At 44.9% G+C, this 21,242-nt stretch overlaps 1 protein-coding gene across 2 annotated transcripts; it reads left to right on the top strand.

The window, feature by feature from the left end:
• The first annotated feature begins 10,058 nt into the window (after positions 1–10,058).
• Positions 10,059–20,305, top strand: pla2g12b (phospholipase A2, group XIIB). Of its 2 annotated transcripts, none has more exons than XM_078428317.1 (4): positions 10,059–10,550; positions 15,156–15,232; positions 18,343–18,508; positions 19,864–20,305. In XM_078428317.1, the coding sequence occupies exons 1-4, from the start codon at positions 10,328–10,330 to the stop codon at positions 19,980–19,982; spliced, it is 585 nt and encodes a 194-aa protein (XP_078284443.1). In that variant the 5' UTR covers positions 10,059–10,327; the 3' UTR covers positions 19,983–20,305. The 2 variants fall into 2 exon arrangements, with proteins under 2 accessions (XP_078284443.1, XP_078284442.1); XM_078428316.1 differs by having other exon boundaries at positions 15,156–15,244.
• The last annotated feature ends 937 nt before the right edge of the window (positions 20,306–21,242 follow it).

The following is a 21,242-nucleotide window of genomic DNA, read 5'->3' as shown; positions in this document are numbered from 1 at the left end:
TTTGCAATTTCTAAAGGTCTAATTTAGTGACGTATAAAGCAGCTTAATCTGAATTAACAATTGACATAATTGCTGCAGTTCCTTCAGTGATTTTGGGCATGAAACCAAGAAGATAACACCATCTATATGCAACGTCAATAAGGGACATGTTGGCATTAAAGTATGTTAACCTCCACATGCAGAGAACAGTAAAGCAGGTCACAGTGAGATCGGAAAGATCAATAGTCAGACACAGTTTCTGCTTGGTTCCAGGAACTGGACTCGAAAAGTGCCGAACAGTCTGTCACCAATGAGTAGGGTTGCCAACTGTCCCGTATTAGCCGGGACATCCCGTATTTTGGGCTAAATTAGTCTGTCCCGTACGAGACTGCCCTTGTCCCGTATTAGTAGGGTTGCCAACTTCCTCTCTCCCAAATAAGGGACAAAGGGTGACATCACCGCCCCGCGCCCCAAGTGACCTCACCCAGCCAGTGGCCGCGTGCTCCTGCTCTACTAATGGTGGCTGCCATTGTTGGAGCGGGAACACGTGGCCGCTGGCTGGGTGAGATCACGTGGGGCGCAGGCCTACCCTTTGTCCCGTATTTGGGAGTGAGGAAGTTGGCAACCCGAGCAATGAGCACGATCGCATCTCGGACTGCTCTCCACTGACCTTTACCAGAGTTATTGCAAAGGAAACACATAAATCTGTCCTGTTGATAAATCTTGTGCAGGGGTTAACAAGGTATGAAAGCCTGCCTGGGACAGTTGTGTGCCTCATCTGTTACCAATGAAGCCTTGCACTCACCGTGACAAATGGTTGGCACCATTTGCTGGCTGATAAGGAAGTCTTTACACCAAATGGATAGTGTCTCATCAAACGTCTTTACTTTCATTTTTGTTATGGAATTTGGCCTGTCAAATTGCCACACTAAATCACCGTGCAGTGAGTAATGTACTAGCCTCTTAATCAGAAGCTTCGGGGTTCAAACTCCATTTACAAAATTAGAACATGGAGCACAGGAACAATGTTTGTGCCGATCATGATGTAAAATTAAACTTATCTCATCTGACTGCACATGATCCATATCTGTCTATTCCCCGCACTTCCATATCCCAAACTAAAAGCCTCTTAAACGCCACTATTGCACCTGCCTCCACCACCACCACCCACCACAGTGCACTACAAGCCTCCACTCCCTGCAAATACCCCGCTGTCCCTGCCCTCCATAAAGTACCAAGAAAATCCCACTTGAAATGTCATGTTTCACCAGACATTATAGACCAAGCCTCAACCTCAGGCCCAGACGGTCGTTTATAAAGAAATCCATGGCAATTCTTTGAAGTGCAAGTCATTATTATTGATACCTTGCCTGATATTTCACCCTCAATCACATCACTGAAATAGATTCATCAGCCATTGTCACATTGTGATTATAGAAGCTTTCGAAGTGCAAATTAGCTGCCACATCTCCAACATTGATTTTCATTTGGTGCAAGTTGCTTTGGGATTTGCAGAGGTACATGAAAGCAGATTAGACCAGCGAAACTGTAGTTTGGTTTAACACAGCCAGTGTTTTGTGTCTATTTCAGTTCAACTCAGCATCTGCAGTTCCTTCCTTCCTACACACTGTAGTTTATTTATTTTAGTTTTGAGATACAGCGTGGAAACAGGCGCTTTGGCCTACCGAATCCGCACCGACCAGCGATCCCCGCACACTAACACTATTCTACACCATTTTACATTCATACCCAGCCAATTAACCTCCAAACCTGAACTTCTTTGGAGTGTGGGAGGAAACCGAAGATCTCGGAGAAAACCCAGGCAGGTCACGGGGAGAACGTACAAACTCCGTACAGACAAGCACCCATAGTGAGGTCGATCTGGCGCTCTACCGCCAGGCCACCGTGCCAACTGGAATGCTTGTATTTTGCACCACTCCAGCTCCTCACACAACAACGAAAAGCTCAAGAGCGATCAGGTGAAGAGGAGGACATAAATTTAACCAATGTTAGAATGGGCAGCATAACACTTTAATGCAATAAATGGTGAGGTTTGCGATGCACTGCCAGTTAGGGTCATAGGCACATATTAAATAGCTGACTTTGAAAGCAAACTGGATAATTGAAGAAACAATGGTGAGGCCGAGTCAGTTGGATGTAAAGAGGCAGGCAATGGAAAGATATGGTTAATGTACAGGTAGATGAGCTCTTTAAATACTCTCTCTCACCTCTCTCATCTCTCTCTCTCTCTCTCTCATATGTGAAGAAAATTAAAGTATGGATGCCGGGAGAGAGGATGAGCGTAGGATAACTTTGTTCTTTAGAATGACTGCAAGATTCCCCCAGCCTCCAGCTCCCCCGAATGACTCAACACTAAGAAATACCCCAGCCCTGAGCTGCACTTTGTCCCTGACCTGCCAGCACCAGCGCCCGAGGGATTCTGAGAGGGGCAGGTAACGCAGAAAGATTGACAACATCACGCTGAAGCCAGACAGGGTTCATTCTAGAAGCCGACCTCGCTGTCAGATGTGGCAACCCTGGCTGCTATTCACAACAACGTGCGCAGAAGGGAGTGATGAAAGACAGCTCCTGTGTGGCCCCCACCCCCACCACCATTCAGCCGAGCCGCAAGGACACTGGCTCAGCTTGAATTCAGAATTGCAATGCAGTGGAGAAGTCTTCAAGCTCCCTACTTGTGCGTTCCCTGCTAATCCTGAGCTCAGTTAACATTATGACTGCCTGTAACTACTCACCCTAATTCACTGTTCCAATAAGTGCAGACTTCCTTTCTCAAACACATCTCATGCAAACTCTGATGTTATCTTAATATAGAGCCTGGCATTTGACTTGTACATACTACAGACTTCATCTATTGCATCCGCTGCTCCAGATGTCAACTTATTTACATCGGCGAAACCAAACGCAGGCTCGGCGATCGCTTCGCTCAACACCTGCGCTCGGTCCACGTTAACCAAACTGATCTCCCGGTGGCCGAGCACTTCAACTCCCCCTCCCATTCCCAGTCTGACCTTTCTGTCATGGGCCTCCTCCAGTGCCATAGTGAGGCCCACCGGAAATTGGAGGAACAGCACCTCATATTTCGCCTGGGCAGCTTGCAGCCCAGTGGTATGAACATCGACTTCTCAAACTTTAGATAGTTCATCTGTCCCTCTCTTCCCATCCTCCTTCCCAGATCTCCCTCTATCTTCCTGTCTCCACCTATATCCTTCCTTTGTCCCACCCCCCTGACATCAGTCTGAAGAAGGGTCTCGACCCGAAACGTCACCCATTCCTTCTCTCCCGAGATGCCGCCTGACCTGCTGAGTTACTCCAGCATTTTGTGAATAAATACCTTCGATTTGTACCAGCATCTGCAGTTATTTTCTTACACTACAGAGTGGTGAGGTGTTCTATCCAGTCATTAATGTATAAAAAGCAGGATCCGAATTGTCTTTCTTTGGTTCACTGACCAGGAAGGTATCGACCATTTGGTTCATTGGCCACAACGCCCAAGAACACAGGAGAATGCAAAAAGAGATGGACAAAACCCGGTCCAACATGGGTTCTGACCTCCCCACCATCAAAAGGATTAATCTCAGAAAGGCAGCCAGCATCATCAATGACCCACACCACCCTGGCCACACTCTCATTGCACTCCTGTCACCGGGAGAAGGTTGAGGCGTCTGAAAACCAGGTTCAAGAACAACTTCTTCCAAACAACCATCAGACTTGAACACTGCTAATACCAACCAAACTATGAACCGCCTTGGTTGCACTGGGGGACGTCAGGCTTCTGGTTTACACTAATATTATTTTGGTTAATTTATTGAACTCTCTTTTCTTTATTGTGTTTTCCATAAATATTGTTCCATATATTATTCCATAAAGATATGCTATGCAGCTGCAAATAGGAATTTCATGGTTTTGATTTTGGTATATATCACACTTAAACACTTTCAACTTTTGATAGTTTGCACACAGCTTATTAATGAGAATGGCTCAATTTCCCCACCTCTAATATCCAAAGGACACAGACTACAGTTACAATAACAACTGCATCCATCTGTAGGCTGGTGTTAATAATTGCAGAGTTTGCAGTTCAGGGTTCCTGGGGCCAGCATGGACGTTGTGGCGAATGGCCTGTTTCCATGCAGTACTGTTGTACGATTCTATGTACACCCGTCAATTGTAAACAACATCTTTCGAGCTGGTGTATAGGAAGGAACTGCAGATGCTAGTTTAAACTAAAGAAAGACACACAAAAACTGGAGTAACTCAGCTTCTGCATTAGAGTCCCAACCCAAAATGTCACCTATTCCTTTTTCTCCAGAGATGCTGTCTGACCTGCTGAGTTGCTCCAGCTTTTTGTCTCTATCTTTCCAGCGCGGACTTGACTCACTTCAGTGTTGCACAGAAAACATTGTTTCCTTCTAATTTGTTGGTCTACCCACAAGAGCAGCCAATCTCTGCATTCCCCCACGGTGAACCCTGCTGAGTTGAAAACTTTACAGCCAAGGCAACAGTGAAGAAACATGGCCCAGCCTTGACAGCAAGTTTCATTGATGGCATTGCATTTCACTTTTTTGGAATCGTTGGAATAAAGCATGAGCTAATATAGCAAATGATAAATAGTGTTATGAATGTTACCAGGCCAACACTCAGAGCTCTGGGCTGCTCAGCCAGAGATGTGAATCCCACCATGGCAGGTGGGGAATTGAAATTAAATTCATTAAATAACTCGAAAATAAAATCTACTACGACTCTGATGCCTGTACTCAGAAAATGGTGGTCAGTAACCTCAACAACAATCTACTCTGGGCTTTGTTTAGGTTGCATAAAGTGCTTCAATTTGCACCATTATGGTCTGGTTTCCTACTGTTACTGATAACTTATTGTATTATTACATTATAATGCTTTGTTCTAATTGTTTACTGTATGTTATGTTGTTACATTCGAGCAAAGCACCAAGGCAAATTCCTTGTATGTATACATATTTGGCTAATAAAATGTATTCATTTCAATTCAATTATTAATCATTGTATATTTATTTGTTGTGTTAATGGACCTGTAAAACTGCACCGATTAAAATGTTCATTGTGCAGTCTGGTTTATATGAAAATTAAAGGGCACAGCTCTAAGGTGAGAGGGGATGTGCAGGGCAAGTGCTTTTATTATACAGATGGTAGTGAGTGCCTGGAACACACTGTCAGGGATGCTGGTTGACACAGATACATTAGTGTTATTTAAAAGATTTTTGGATTGGCACATGGATATGCAGGGAATAGAGGGATATGGATTATGGGCGGCACGGTAGCGCAGCGGTAGAGTTGCTGCTTTACAGCGAATGCAGCGCCGGAGACTCAGGTTCGATCCTGACTACGGGTGCTGCACTGTAAGGAGTTTGTACGTTCTCCCCGTGACCTGCGTGGGTTTTCTCCGAGATCTTCGGTTTCCTCCCACACTCCAAAGACGTACAGGTATGTAGGTTAATTGGCTGGGTAAATGTAAAAATTGTCCCTAGTGGGTGTAGGATAGTGTTAATGTACGGGGATCGCTGGGCGGCACGGACTTGGAGGGCCGAAAAGGCCTGGTTTCCGGCTGTATATATATGATATGATATGATATGATATGTGCAGCTAGATAAATGATTGCCTTGGCATCATGTTCTGCAAAGACATTGTGGGCCGAAGGGCCTGTCCTTCCACTGTACTGTTCTATGTTCTATAAACACCAAGAGTGTTGGAAAATCACATGTTTCATTATTGTCCTCCAGAGAAGAAATTCTGCCCCTTTACTCTTGTGACTCTCTGATACTTTAATGTTGTTAATTATTTACTGCCTTCCTAGTGTGAAGGCAGTTAAGGATGGCCACTAAATGCTACCATCCTGAGTAAATAATACAATATTATATTTCCAAAGTACATATTTTGTGCAATAAAACATAAGGAAAATACAGGAAATATTTAACTAAAGCATAATAACTTCCAGACTTACCATTCATGAGGTCAGCAGGGAAATCAACTCTTGTTACTCACATGATCTGGGCCCTTTCCAAGTGATGGCTAATGCACTGCCTGCAAAATCAGTCCCTGCACCAATCACTGTTCAATTGGGGGCTTCCTGCATGTAAGGCAGAGACAAGTGACAAGCAAAACGACAGGGACCCCAGAAGTGCCATTAACCCATTCATTTCCAGACTCCTAATAATTCCCATAAATTACTGGATAAGTCTAATTTCCCTCAGCTGATGAAGAGACCATCCCTTAGCCATGTAACCTGCCCCTCAACTCTAAAGCTTCTTTCCCTTTGCTTTTCTGATGTACATGCTCTCTGAGAGGGCGAGTCTTGCTAATGTGGAAAAACTCTGGCGTAGAAATTCCAGTGAATGTCTTTTTCTTTGAAAGGTCTAACAGTGTTGAGTAGGGTTGCCAACTGTCCCGTATTAGCCGGGACATCCCGTATTTTGGGCTAAGTTAGTTTGTCCCGTACGGGACTGCCCTTGTCCCGTTTTAGTAGGGTTGCCAACTTCCTCACTCCCAAATAAGGGACAAAGGGTGACGTCACCGCCCCGCGCCCCACGTGTTCTCACCCAGCCAGCGGCCACGTGCTCCTGCTCCATCAATGGCGGCCGCCCGGGCCGGGAGGAGGGAGGAGGAAGGAGGGGGGGGGGGGGGAGGAAAGAACAAAGTTGGACGGTGCTGAGTACTTTGTAACTTTGTCAACGCCCTTTACGTGGAGACTATTGCATTCCTTGGGTATGTAAGCAAAGAATTTCACTGTGACCTGTCACGTGTGACAATAAAGTATTAATTCACTGATTGCCTCTACCTGCATGTTATCCATTACCCTCCATGCCCTGCATATCCATGTGCTTATCCAAAAATTCTTGAATATAATGATTGCATCTGCCTCTACCAAGCCCCCCCCCCCCCCTCACCCCCCACCACAGCAGTGCATTCCAGGCACCCCCACCCCCTGTATGAAAAAAATGCCCCCGCACATCTCCTTTAAACTTTGCCCCTCTCACCTTAGAGTTATGTTCTCAAACGTTCAACATTCTCTCCTTGGGGAAATGATTCTGACTGTCTACTCTATCTATGCTTCTCATAATTTTATATACTTCTATCAGGTCTTCCCTCGGCCTCCGATGCTTCAGAAAAATACTATCCATTCTCTCTTGTTTCTTGGTTCTTGGTCCTCCAAAATATTCCAAATGGAAGTGGAGGTGGCGGAGTATGGACTTAAGCAAGAAGAGCTTCTTGGAGAAGAGCTGCCTTAAATTTAGTTGCGTCTGGTTGAATAACTATAGTTGGGTGAAGACTATTCCATGTTTTAATTGTGCGCGGGAAGAATGAATTGCTGTACACATCTGTCTTGGTAGCTGGTATCTCAAATTGAATCGAATGCCCTCGTCTACTCCTGATAGGTTTGGGTTTGGTGTAGATGTGGTCATCTATGTCGAGCTGACCATTTAACATTTTGTAAAAAACAGGTCAAACGGTGGGCTGTAGCTAATAAACTCTAATACAGGTAGCATTCTGATAAACCTTGCCTGCACTCCACAAAAACCCCCACATACTTTCTGTTATGGGGCATCCAAATCTACACACAATATCATCTCATATCATTATCATGTAAGGCAGCATCTCTACCAGCTATGGTGCCTTGGAGTAGACCAAAAAGGTTGTCGTCGAAGATAGGCACAAAAAGCTGGAGTAACTCAGCGAGACAGGCAGCATCTCTGGAGAGATGGGTGACGTTTCGGATCAAGACCCTTCTTACGTCACCCATCCCTTCTCTCCAGAGATGCTGCCTGTCCCGCTGAGTTACTCCAGCTTTTTGTGTCTATCTTCGGTTTAAACCAGCATCTGCAGTTCCTTCCTACAAATAAGTTGTCATTATGTGAACACAGTTCCTCATGTTCAGAGGCAGCACTCAGCCTGTCTTAGAAGATATCATTGTGGACTCAATAGATGGAAACCTGCAATTGTGAACATACAAATCAATGGCATAAAATCGAATATTAGTTTAGTATTGGAGTAAGAGAGAAGAACTAAAATAGGGGATAGAAATGAAATGTCCCTTCAAGGACTTCAGGGTTTCTGTGGGGCCTAGTGACTGGAGAACAGATTGTGATTTGACATCTGACTGCTGTTTATTCAAGGATTTCTAACCAACACTGCTGATTAGATTTTTCTTCAAAACTGTGCTCTCAGCATTTTGCTCACCCCTTTGTACTTTGTCTATCTGCAGCCAGTTCTTAATTGCAGCCTGAACAAGCAAAGAAGAAAAAAACCCTGCAGAATATTGCATGTCTGATAAGCTCACTGTCAAACCTTTAAATTAAACTAAATGGTGCAACAGAGCAATCCTTTTGCATGTGGCTAGTTACTGCAAACTACAGGCTAGTTACTGTGATATTAATAAGTTCATCTTCTTCAGCGATGTCGGCTGAGAGATAAACGGTGGCTGAATATTAAGAATTAAACAAAAGGACATAAAGTGCTGGAGTAACTCAGTTGGACAGGCAGAATATGTGAAGAACATGAATAGGTGACTTTTCGGGTCAAAGCCTTTCTTCATCCATGTTCTCCAGAGATGCTGCCTGACTTGCTGAGTTACTCCAGCACTTTGTGTCCTTTTGTGTATTAACCAGTATCTATTTCTACATTTTGAATAACATCTCATGTCCGATTTGAAAAATTGTATGAAGCAATTTTGTTGTTCCTCTCTTGCAATATAACATCTGCTCTGGACAGCACAGCACTTTATCAGTGCTGGTACTTAACTCTCAGCGTAGAATTTATGTTCGCATCTTTTGAATGGAACTTGAACCAGACGTTCCTGAGATATGAGCAAGTGTGCCAACCATTGAGCCATTACTGCCACCTAAGTAGTGGTTGAGGCAGACATAATGGTGACCAGGGGCGGCCTGGTGGACCAGCAGTAGAGTTGCAGCCTTAGAGTGCCAGAGACCCGGGTTCGATCCTGACCATGGGTTCTGTCTGTATGGAGTTGTACCTTCTCCCGGTGACCGTGTGTTTTCTCCAGGGGTCCGGTTTCCTCCCACATCTCAGAGACATGTAGGTTCGTAGGTTAATTGGCTTCGTAAAGTTTGTAAATTGTCGCTAGTGTGTAGGATAGTGCTAGTGCACAGGGATGGCTGGTCGACGCAGACTCGGGCCTGTTTCCGCGCTGTATCTCTAAACTAAACTAAACCTGAGCAAGCCAGGAATCAAGAAGAACATCGATGCAGTGTGACCAAGGATGGAAGCGATCTCCAAAGAAGAATGAACAGTTAACCATGGAATATAGACACAAAATGCTGGAGTAACTCAGCGGGACAGGCAGCATCTCTGGAGAGAAGGAATGGGTGATGTTTCGGGTCAAGACCCTTCTTCAGACCATGGAATAGTTGGGCTGACTGACTGAACCGCCTCTGTATTTGATTTTTAAGACACAACCAAAATGTAACTGAAGGTCCCTGGCGCAACCTTCACTTCATGCATCAGGTACATTGGGATAGGGTTGCCAACTGTCCCGTATTAGCCGGGACATCCCATATCCCCCGGGGGGGGGGCTGTAGGCCAGGACGCTGTAGGCCTGGACCCTGTAGATCCAGAGGTCCTGTACGTCCCGACACTGTAGGTCCAGAGGCCTGGGCGCCGCCTAATGGAGGTTGCGTAGCAACCCGCCTCCTGGCCCAGGCGGCCGCCATTGGTGGAGAGGGAGCACGTGGCCACTGGCTGGGTGAAGTTATGTGGGGCACGTGCTGTGACGTCACCTTGTCCCTTATTTGGGAGTTAGATAGTTGGCAACCCTAATTGGGGACGAAATTCATCCCTGGACAAACCAATGTGTTGGCCTGAAATTCACTCAGGAAATCCATTTGCACTTAAGTCAATGAAACGAAACCTCAAAAACAGAGCTTGTGTAAACTGATCCAACGTACTGTGAACTGATGTGAGATCGAACTGCTTGGCATTTGAGTTTGATACTTTGGAACTGTGTTGTAACTCTGTGTTACGTTGCAACACAAAAGCCTCAAAGTGATTAATATTCAGACATTTGGACGCATTATTAGATAGGGACTTGCCCGTGTTTAAAGTGCACAGATACAAGCCAAGGTGTTCGAATTGAGATCGAACTCCAACCAAACTTACACTCAATCTAACCTTTGGACTGTAATAGCAGTGAGCTCATTCCAGATAAAAAAAGATGAAGGTTAAAAGTCCAACACTGAGTGCCTGGACAAAAGCCTGTGTTCTGGTGTGGAACTTACTTTAGTTGATCTGGGTTTTGGTTGCTGTTCACCTCCAATCTCTCCAGCTCCCGAGTTTTCGTGACCATGAGAGGAGTGGTTGTGATCGTCCTGGGACTAGCCCTCTCGGTGGCCCACTGCGAGGAAGAAATCAAAGCGACCTCCGCAACCCCGGAGAACGCAACCACCAGCGTGGACTGGGGCATTGAATCCATCCGGGACAGCTTCGAGACAGTAAACGGATACTTTGACTCATTCCTGGAGCTCCTCGGTGGCAGGAACGGAGTGTGTCAGTACAAGTGCCGATACGGTAAGCGCAGAACTGGGGAACAGCACTGGTGAGAGAAAGTGAGGTGGGGAGGTGAAAGAGTATTTCAAAGTAACTGGGTCCCAGCGGTGGAAATCCACCACGAGAAGCAGGGAATGGAAACGTACTCAGATAAAATACACTTGGATTTGTTGGATTGTTTTATATGAAACGCTGGAGGTTGAGGGCAGACCTGATAGAAGTATCTAAAATTACTAGACCAAGTGGACCCGTTGGACCCAAACCTCTCCTGCATTGGTGCAGCACCCTGTCCTCCCCCCCCCCCTCCTCTCTCCTCAACCCCCTCTCCCCTCTCCCTTCTCCCCCACTCCCCCCTTCCCTCTCCCTCCCTCCTCCCCTCCCCTTCCCCTCCTTTTAAACTTTAAAATGTGAATAACTTAAAAAATATAAGACCGATTTCAATAAAACTACTTGCATTATCACTATAGTGACAATGGTGAGTAAGGTGGGCCTAAAATTGTCGCACTATCGTGTACCGTTTTGGCTGAAGTTCAGTCACAAACAAGATAACAAATGAGAGTTTTAGTATATAGATGAGAGGCATAGAAAGGGTAGACAATCAGAACCTTTCTCTCAGGGTGGAAATGTCAAAGACGAGAGGGCATAGCTTGAAGCTTTAAAGCTTAAAGGAGCAAGTGTTTCTACACAGTGAGTTGTGGGTGCCTGGAACGCACTGCCAGGCTTGGTGGTGAAGGCAGATACGATAGTGGTGTTTAAGAGGCTTTTAGATAGGAACAAGGATATGCAGGGAACGGAGGGATATGGATCATGTGCAGGCAGATGCAATTAGTTTAGTTTAGTTTAAACGAATGCAAATAGTTTATCTTGGCATCATTGTTCAGCACAGAGATCGTGGGCCGAAGGGCCTTTCCTGTGCTTCGGAACACAACAACAAAAGGAACAGAAGTGCCATCAACCAAAAGGAGCCACAAAATGATTTGCACTAATGTTAAAGCTGCTGAGGGTTACAGAACAGCTCGGTAACAATACGCCCACACTCTCTCTGTGTTCTCTGCAGTCACACTCTGGTCTGGGATTTCTTCTTGTTTGCATCTGTGATTGATTAATCATTTACTGTCATCAGTGGGTTTCTGCCTGAGTTCGAGGGTTTGTGAACGTGAGGGTGAGATGAGTTAACAACAATCCCAGGAAAGTGTTACAGATCATCATGTGGTTAGAGAACAAAGACCAGTGGCACAGCAATAGGGCCTTTGGCCTGCTACGTCTGTGCCGTACAAGATGGCGGCCGCCATTGGTGGAGCGGGGGCATGTGGCCCACTGGCTGGGTGAGGTCACGTGGGGTGCGGGGCGGTGACGTCACCCTTTGTCCCTTATTTGGGAGTGAGGAAGTTGGCAACCCTACCCCTATCGCTCCAGTTCCTGCATATTCAAGTGTCTATCTAAAAGCTTCATAAGTAGCACTATCCTATCTGCTCCCATTCACCGTTTTCTGAGAGAAAAAATTATTTTGCACCTCATGGGAGCTCCACTGGTATCAATAGTCCTTCCTCAACAAAAAACAATTAAGTGGGTTGTAACACTTGCCAATTGAATACTGCTGTTATTGACTTAACAGCATGCCAAAGTTATGTGCATATGAAGTGTTTTTGATGTGTTATAGATGGCATGTCATGGAGGACTTTCTTTGTTATTCTCTCATTTTGTATTCAGAGAGCAAGCCCATGTCCTCTATCTGACCTCTATCTTCCAACCACCATCAGCTTCTCCAAACGTTCTGCTACCCCTCCTCTCCGAACTTGTTCGCCCACATTCTTTTTCATCTTAGCTAGTTTGTATTGAAGATGACTTGTTCTATGGCTTGACCAGCCATGTGGGTTCTGAGGTGGTTGGAGAATCCTTTGTCAGATTGCAGACTGCCACAGAGTTTGACGGAGCTGGTGAGTGGGTGGTTTGGGATGATGCAAGCTCTTCTGCAGGCTACATATGGCCTGTGTGCTGCCATCACAGAGGCTCAGAGTTCTGTGCCTTTCCAAATGCTCTTCCTGCACGTTAAGTTGGTGAATTGGTGAGGATGTCATATTAATTCAAGAAGCAAGCATGCAGGTGCAGCAGGCAGTGAAGAAAGCGAATGGTATGTTGGCATTCATAGCAAGAGGATTTGAGTTTAGGAGCAGGGAGGTTCTGCTGCAGTTGTACAGGGCCTTGGTGAGACCGCACCTGGAGTACTGTGTGCAGTTTTGGTCTCCTAACCTGAGGAAAGACGTTCTTGCCTTAGAGGGAGTACAGAGAAGGTTCACCAGATTGATCCCTGGGATGGCGGGACTTACATATGAGGAAAGACTAGATAGACTGGGCTTGTACTCGCTGGAATTTAGAAGACTGAGGGGGGATCTTATAGAAACATATAAAATTCTTAAGGGGTTGGAGAGGCTAGATGCGGGAAGATTGTTCCCGATGTTGGGGGAGTCCAGAACCAGGGGTCACAGCTTAAGGATAAGGGGGAAGTCTTTTAGGACCGAGATGAGAAAACATTTCTTCACACAGAGAGTGGTGAGTCTGTGGAATTCTCTGCCACAGAAGGTAGTTGAGGCCAGTTCATTGGCTATATTTAAGAGGGAGTTAGATGTGGCCCTTTTTGCTAAAGGGATCAGGGGGTATGGAGAGAAGGCAGGTACAGGCTACTGAGCTGAATGATCAGCCATGATCATATTGAATGGCGGTGCAGGCTCGAAGGGCCGAATGGCCTACTCCTGCACCTATTTTCTATGTTTCTATGTTTCTAAGCCTTTCAAAATATCCTCGGAGCAATTTCTCTATCCCCCTGAAGCTCTCTTGCTATGATGGAGCTCAGAGTATAATACACATTTCAGGTATGGGAATGATGTGGCTGACCCAACAGAGGTAGCTGAGCCTTGACAGTGGGGATGTTAGCCGGGGAACAGACACTGATATCATCTCCCCTGCCAAACAATTTATTGGAGAGACCTGTGGTTGATTCTGTCAGTGTTTTGAAGAGTCTACTGTAAGTTGTCATGAGTTTGAGGTAAATAAGAGTGCAAAGAACTTTGCTGTTTAGTAGATGCTGCGTTTGGTGCCTGGTTTGAGGCAATAGACAATAGACAATAGGTGCAGGAGTAGCCCATTCGGCCCTTCGAGCCAGCACCACCATTCAATGTGATCATGGCTGATCATTCTCAATCAGTACCCCATTCCTGCCTTCTCCCCATACCCCCTGACTCCGCTATCCTTAAGAGCTCTATCTAGCTCTCTCTTGAATGCATTCATAGAATTGGCCTCCACTGCCTTCTGAGGCAGAGAATTTCACAGATTTACAACTCTCTGACTGAAAAGGTTTTTCCTCATCTCCATTCTAAATGGCCGACCCCTTATTCTTAAACTGTGGCCCCTGGTTCTGGACTCCCCCAACATTGGGAACATGTTTCCTGCTTCTAACGTATCCAACCCCTTAATAATCTTATATGTTTCGATAAGATCCCCTCTCATCCTTCTAAATTCCAGTGTATACAAGCCCAGCCGCTCCAGTCTTTCAACATATGACAGTCAAAGGCCTGGGCCTTTGGTTCTCATTCGGTCAAGCTTAGACCTGGCCTACTGGGTTATAATGAACTTCACCATTAATGTCCAATGAGATGTAGCCGAAAATGAGAGGTTGCCTAAAATTTACAGTGGTCCACATTGTCCAGGGTCTCATGATAGAAGTTGATTGTAAGGGGACAAGTGTTTTGTTGTGAGTAGGGTAACAGAGAGACATAATCTTCTGGGTGATTGAAGTCCGTGCTTTCATTAGCTTCAGCGAAGGAGAAAGGAAGGTTGCAGAGTTGAATCACTCAATGTGCACATATACAAGTGTTTTCCAAATCTTGCCATTTGAAGACCGAGTGTGGGCTGATCTTGGCTTTGGAGTACGGATATTGAAGCCAGATCTGTTTTTGCTTGAACCTCACATATATTAACTCCATTTCAACTGGAAAACATTTGGAAGCAAGATGTTGTTTAAGAAAGGGTTTTGATCAATGACAGACTCTTGCTTGACACTTCTCCCTTGCTCTCGGTGACTTACACTGGGTCTTCGACTGGTAAATGCAGTATTTTAAATTATATTAAAATTATAAATAAATAAATGAAATAATTATTTTAAAATCACACATCGTCTCCCATCTCCACAGCCTTCTATAGACTTAAACTCTCCAAGATATCGACTTGCAGCATTTTCCAGCATCCTACATATACCTAGTTTTAATTGCCACCTATTGAAGGCCAAGCTTTGAGCTGCCAAAGCCTTAACATCTAGAATTCCTTATCAAAATCTCTCCTCCAGCAAGAATTTCCTTAAAGTCTACTACTTTGATCAGAGCCACACACACACACACACACACACAAACAATTAACCCCAACATTTCTGAGTATCAAATTTTGTTTGAGAATAATCATATAAGGATTCTTGGGATGTGTTATTACGTAAAGATGCATTGTTCCTGCAAGTTTCGTAACTGAAGGTGAAAGAACGCAAAATGATTGTGGAGAGTTTTGGACTAAGCTACAAAATTAAGAACACATACTTTGATATGAAACCAGGATAATTCATGCTGTGCTCTCTCTTCCTAGGGAAGGCACCTCTACCGAGGCCAGACTATAAGGTGCCTGAGCCGAATGGCTGCAGCTCGAGTTTCCTAGGCCTCAAGGTACCAGACACTGTATGTACTAAAAACACAACTTTCATTTTTTACTAATCATCTTGCAACAACGATTCATAACTGTAACAAGAAACAAAGTTCTGGAGGAACTCAACGGATCAGGCAGCTTCTGTGGAGAGGAATGGACATATATAACATATAACAACTACAGCATGGAAACAGGCCTGTCCGGCCCTACCAGTCCACGCCGACCATTCACCCTGACCTAGTCTCATCTACCTGCACTCAGACCATAACCCTCTAATCCCCTCTTATCCATATACCTATCCAATTTACTCTTAAATAATAAAATCGAGCCAGCCTCCACCACTTCCGCCGGAAGCCCATTCCATACAGCCACAACCCTCTGAGTAAAGAAGTTCCCCCTCATGTTACCCCTAAACCTTTGTCCCTCAATTCTGAAGCTATGTCCCCTTGTTGGAATCTTCCCCACTCTCAAAGGGAAAAGCCTACCCACGTCAACTCTGTCCGTCCCTCTCAAAATTTTTAAAAAGACCTATCAAGTCCCCCCTCAACCTTCTACGCTCCAAAGAATAAAGACCCAACCTGTTCAACCTCTCTCTGTAGCCTAAATGCTGAAACCCAGGCAACATTCTAGTAAATCTCCTCTGTACCCTCTCCATTTTGTCGACATCCTTCCTATAATTTGGCGACCAGAACTGCACACCATACTCCAGATTCGGCCTCACCAATGCCCTGTACAATTTTAACATTACATCCCAACTTCTATACTCGATGCTCTGATTTATAAAGGCAAGCATACCAAACGCCTTCTTCACCACCCTATCCACATGAGATTCCACCTTCAGGGAACAATGCACAGTTATTCCCAGATCCCTCTGTTCCACTGCATTCCTCAATTCCCTACCATTTACCCTGTACGTCCTATTTTGATTTGTCCGACCAAAATGCAGCACCTCACACTTATCAGCATTAAACTCCATCTGCCATCTTTCAGCCCACCCTTCCAAAAGGCCCAAGTCTCTCTGTAGACTTTGAAAATCTACCTCACTATCAACTACTCCACCTATCTTAGTATCATCTGCATATTTACTAATCCAATTTGCCACACCATCATCCAGATCATTAATGTAAATGACAAACAACGGTGGACCCAACACAGATCCTTGGGGCACTCCACTAGACACTGGCCTCCAACCTGACATACAATTGTCAATCGTTACAGATGATGTTTCGGGTCGGGGCCCTTTTTGAAGAAGTCATGCCTATTTCCCTCCACAGATGCTGCCTGACCTGCTGAGTTTTTCCAGCCCTTTGCGTTTTGCTCAAGATTCCAACAAATGCAATTCCTTGTGTCTCATCAACTCTGTAATGATGTCTGAAACTCCAGTGCTAATGAGCCTAAAGGCTGTGGATTTCCATCATACTTCTGACTACAGATATCTAACCTGACCGCCATACCAATGCAGGAAGTAGATCAATGCATTGGCCGTTTTCTTTTCCTGCCTGGCAGATGCTGATGGTCAAGATAAAGGTCAAATTACTGGATTTATTGAACTGCTGCACTGTCAAAGATGCCTCCTCTTGGATGAGATGCTGACAACTCTGTGCTCTAAAATAATCATAAAAGATCCCGCACCACTATTTCAAAGAGGAACATGATGTTCTGGTTGATGTCCTGGGCAATATTTATTGCTCAGCCTACAGCACTTGAACAGATTGTTCATTCATCATTGTATTGAGTTGGTGGACATTTACTGTAGAGAATTGATTGTTACAATTTTTTACAGCCATACTGCAAGATTATAGTGTCAGCTGCAAATCGCGTTAGGATGTCCTGAAAGGACCTATATAAAACGAGAGAATGCTGGGAATACTTGGTAGTTCAGGCAGCATCTAAGGAGAGGGAAACAGAGTTAAGGTTTAGAAATAGGAAAGGTTATATGTTAAGCAAGATGTAGAGAAGGGAAAAGGACAAAGAGAATAAAAAGGGATGTCTGTGACAATGAGGTTTATAGAGCTGGTGGGTCCTTCTGAGAGAGGTGGTGAAGCCTCTCTCAGTTTCCATGACAGTTTTAGTTTATTGTCACGTGTACCGAGGTACAGTGAAAAGCTTTTGTTGCGTATTATCCAGTCAGTGGAAAGACAATTGAGCCATTTACAATGTATAGATACATGATAAGGAAATAACATTTAATGCAAGGAAAGCCAGCAAAGTCCGGTCAAGGATAGTCTGTGGGTCGCCGATGAGGTAGGTAATTGGTACAGAATGTAAGTGCAAAGTCTTTTATTTAGTAAAATGTGAGTAGTAATTTTTTGAACAAATAATGCTTTTCCAATTCAAAGCCCATCTTTGTGCTGACACTGTAGCTGAGAAACAATGCAATCTAACACAAAATGCTGGAGTAATGCTGGCGGCACGGTAGCGCAGCGGTAGAGTTGCTGCTTTACAGCGAATGCAGCGCCGGAGACTCAGGTTCGATCCTGACTACGGGTGCTGCACTGTAAGGAGTTTGTACGTTCTCCCCGTGACCTGCGTGGGTTTTCTCTGAGATCTTCGGTTTCCTCCCACACTCCAAAGACGTACAGGTATGTAGGTTAATTGGCTGGGTAAAATGTAAAAATTGTCCCTAGTGGGTGTAGGATAGTGTTAATGTACGGGGATCACTGGGCGGCACGGACTTGGAGGGCCGAAAAGGCCTGTTTCCGGCTGTATATATATGATATGATATGATATGATATGATAACTCAGCGGGACATGCAGCATCTCTGGAGAGAAGGAATGGGTGACGTTTCAGATCGAAACCCTTCTTCAATTCAAGGTCTTCAGAATCAGAGATTCAGGGGCTTTGCATTGAGCAGCCAGTGAGAGAGAGAGGAAAGAAGAAGGGTCTCGACCCAAAACATCATCCATTCCTTCTCTCCAGAGATGCTGCCTGCCCGCTGAGTTATTCCAGCATTTTGTGTCTTTCCCAATTTAAACCAGCATCTGTAGTTCCTTCCTACACAATCTAATGACATAGTTCACTAACATTTAATTAATGCTTTCAGAAATGCTATGTTCCACTGGGAATCGGAGTAGAATGTGGTTCCAGCCTCTAAACGTACCCCATGTAATTTTGTTCTTTTGCTTTCAGCTTGATCTGGGAATCCCAGCCATGACCAAGTGTTGCAACCAGCTCGATCTTTGCTATGACACATGTGGAGCCAACAAGTACCGGTGCGATGCCAAATTCCGTTGGTGCCTCTACGGAATTTGCTCTGACCTCAAAAAAAGTCTGGGCTTTGTGTCCAAGGTTGAAGGTAAATATTTTACCTGAAAAAGAGATCAGCTGAAAACTTGAGATTTAGATTTAGATTTTTAGATTTAGAGATACAGCGCGGAAACAGGCCCTTCGGCCCACCGAGTCCGCGCCTCCCAGCGATCCCAGCACATTAACACTATCCTACACCCACTAGGGACATTTTTTACATTTGCCCAGCCAATTAACCAACAAACCTGTACGTCTTTGGAGTGTGGGAGGAAACCGACGATCTCGGAGAAGACCCACACAGGTCACGGGGAGAACGTACAAATTCCGTACAGACGGCGCCCGTAGTCAGGATCGAACCTGAGTCTCCGGCGCTGCATTCGCTGTAAGACAGCAACTCTACCGCTGCGCCACCGTGCCGTCCAAAACCTGCCCCAAGAAGGTGCTAGAGATAGGTAGAGATGGCTTGCAAAATGGATCAAAAATACTCTAGATAAATACCAGAAATGTACAAAGTATGCGTAAGCATTTGAAAATGTTGCAGCATCTCTGTCTCTATTTTGGAATTCCATCTTTTATGTTTTTCTTTCCTCTCCCTATTGCTCAGCCCCTCAAGTCCTGGCAACATCCTTGTAAATCTTTCCAGCTTAATACATCCCTCCCATCCTGACCAAAACCAAACTTAGTACTCCAAATGTGACCCTCGCCAATATCTTGTGCAACCATAACATAATGTCCTAGCTTCTACACTCAGTACCCTGACTGATGAAAGCCAATGTACCAAAAGCCTCGTGACCACCTCATCTGCCTGTGACACCACTTTCAGGAAACTATGTACCTGTACCTAGATCCCTCTGTTCAACAACACTCCCCAGGCCCCCACCATTCACTGTGAAGTTTCTGCCCTGGTTTGACTTCCTAAAATGCAACATCTCACATGTATCTTCATTAAACTCAACGAGCCATTCCTCAGCCTGCTTACCCAGCTGATCAAAAGCCTGCTATAATTTTTGATAACCTTTTTTACCCTCTACAATATCTTCCACTTTAGTATAATTCGCAAACTTACTAATAATGCTTTGTACATTCTCATCCAAATCATTCAAATGAATAACAAACACCAATGAGCCCAGCACTGATTCCTGAGGCACACCACTAGTCACAAACCTCCAAAACAAAAAGCCCCCTTCCACCACCGCTCTCTGGTTCCTTCCATGAAGCCAATTCTGTGTCCATTTGTCCAGCTCTCGAGGATCCTATGCAATCTTATCCATTTAATGCAATCCAGAGCAACATAACATATGGAGCCTTATCAAAGGCCTTATTTAAGTCTATGGCTATAAAATGCTTTGGAGTAGTTTGGTAGGGACAAGTAAGGAGCTATTTAAACCTAATCTTTCCTTTCAGCCTGTGAATCGGTGGCAGACACCATGTTCAATGCGGTCTGGACCCTGGGATGCCGGCCTTTCATGAACAGTCAGAGGTCAGCGTGTACCTGCACTGAGGAAGAAAGAGAGGAGCTGTGAAGACAATGACCAGTTCTGCACGTGCACACATCTCTACAGCATGTCTCCATGACTTTAGAACATGTGACTTTCTCTGTACATAAACTGTATCTCTCCCAGTTGCTGCATGTATATACAACACTGGAACTAAGTAAATTATTTATTTCCTGGTCTTTTCATGGAATGATATAGAACAAGGCCTTTTGACCCATTGTATCTTGGATGGATCTGTAATTTATGATGATTTCATGTCAATTTATGGGAGATATTAATAGCCGTTTGCCAATATATTTTGAAACAGGGTCAGGTGACGTATGATCAATAAAGGACCTTTAATATTTGACTTGCAAAATGTTTATCCCCTTCCAATGTTCTTCTGTGTCTTTCCTATAGCTTAGAAAATGGGTGTTCTTTGGTCGCCACTTCAGTTTCAGTTTATTGTCACGTGTAACGAGGTAGAGTGAAACGTTTTATTGTTGTGTGCTAGCCAGTCAGCGGAAAGACAATACATGATTACAATCGAGCCGTTCACAGTGTACAGACACATGATAAGGGAATAACGTCTAGCTTCTGCTTCACCCTGGGCATTAACCAACATGATCACGGCGGCGCAGGGGTAGAGTTGCTGCCTTACAGCGAATGCAGCACCGGAGACCCGGGTTCGATCCCGACTACTGTACGGCTGTACGGAGTTTGTACGTTCTCCCCGTGACCTGCGTGGGTTTTCTCCGAGATCTTCGGTTTCCTCCCACACTCCAAAGACATACAGGTTTGTAGGTTAATTGGCTTGGTGAATGTAAAAAAAATTGTCCCTAGTGGGCGTAGGATAGTGTTAATGTGCGGGGATCGCTGTTCGGCGCGGACCCGGTGGACCGAAGGGCCTGTTTCCGCACTGTATCTCTAAACTAAACTAAACCCAGAGGAAATATCCACGTTTTTTCCAAGTTCAGTCTAACTCTACCCGATGCCGAGGCTGAGGATGGGGTCTTGGTGACTGAAGAACATGAGAGCACATCAGCATTCACTTACCACATAGGACAGAGCGTTACTTCTGATACACTGCCTGATCATCCAACCCATGAATTTCTAGCATTGTACCCTACTAATGAGAACAACGTACACAAAAGTAGCACCCTTAATATAGTAAAATGTCCCAATGCATATCACAAGATCAAAATTAGACACCATGAATCAAAGGGGGATATCAGGAGGAACAAACAGAAGCTTGGCCAAAGAGTTGGATTCATCTTAATGGAGAATACCGAAGCAAAAGGCTAATCC

The sequence above is a fragment of the Rhinoraja longicauda genome, chromosome 35, assembly GCF_053455715.1.
Source record: "Rhinoraja longicauda isolate Sanriku21f chromosome 35, sRhiLon1.1, whole genome shotgun sequence".
NCBI classification, from domain to species: Eukaryota; Metazoa; Chordata; class Chondrichthyes; order Rajiformes; family Arhynchobatidae; genus Rhinoraja; species Rhinoraja longicauda.
The sequence above is the reverse complement of the archived record's forward strand: the minus strand, read 5'-3'. Positions and strand labels throughout refer to the sequence as shown.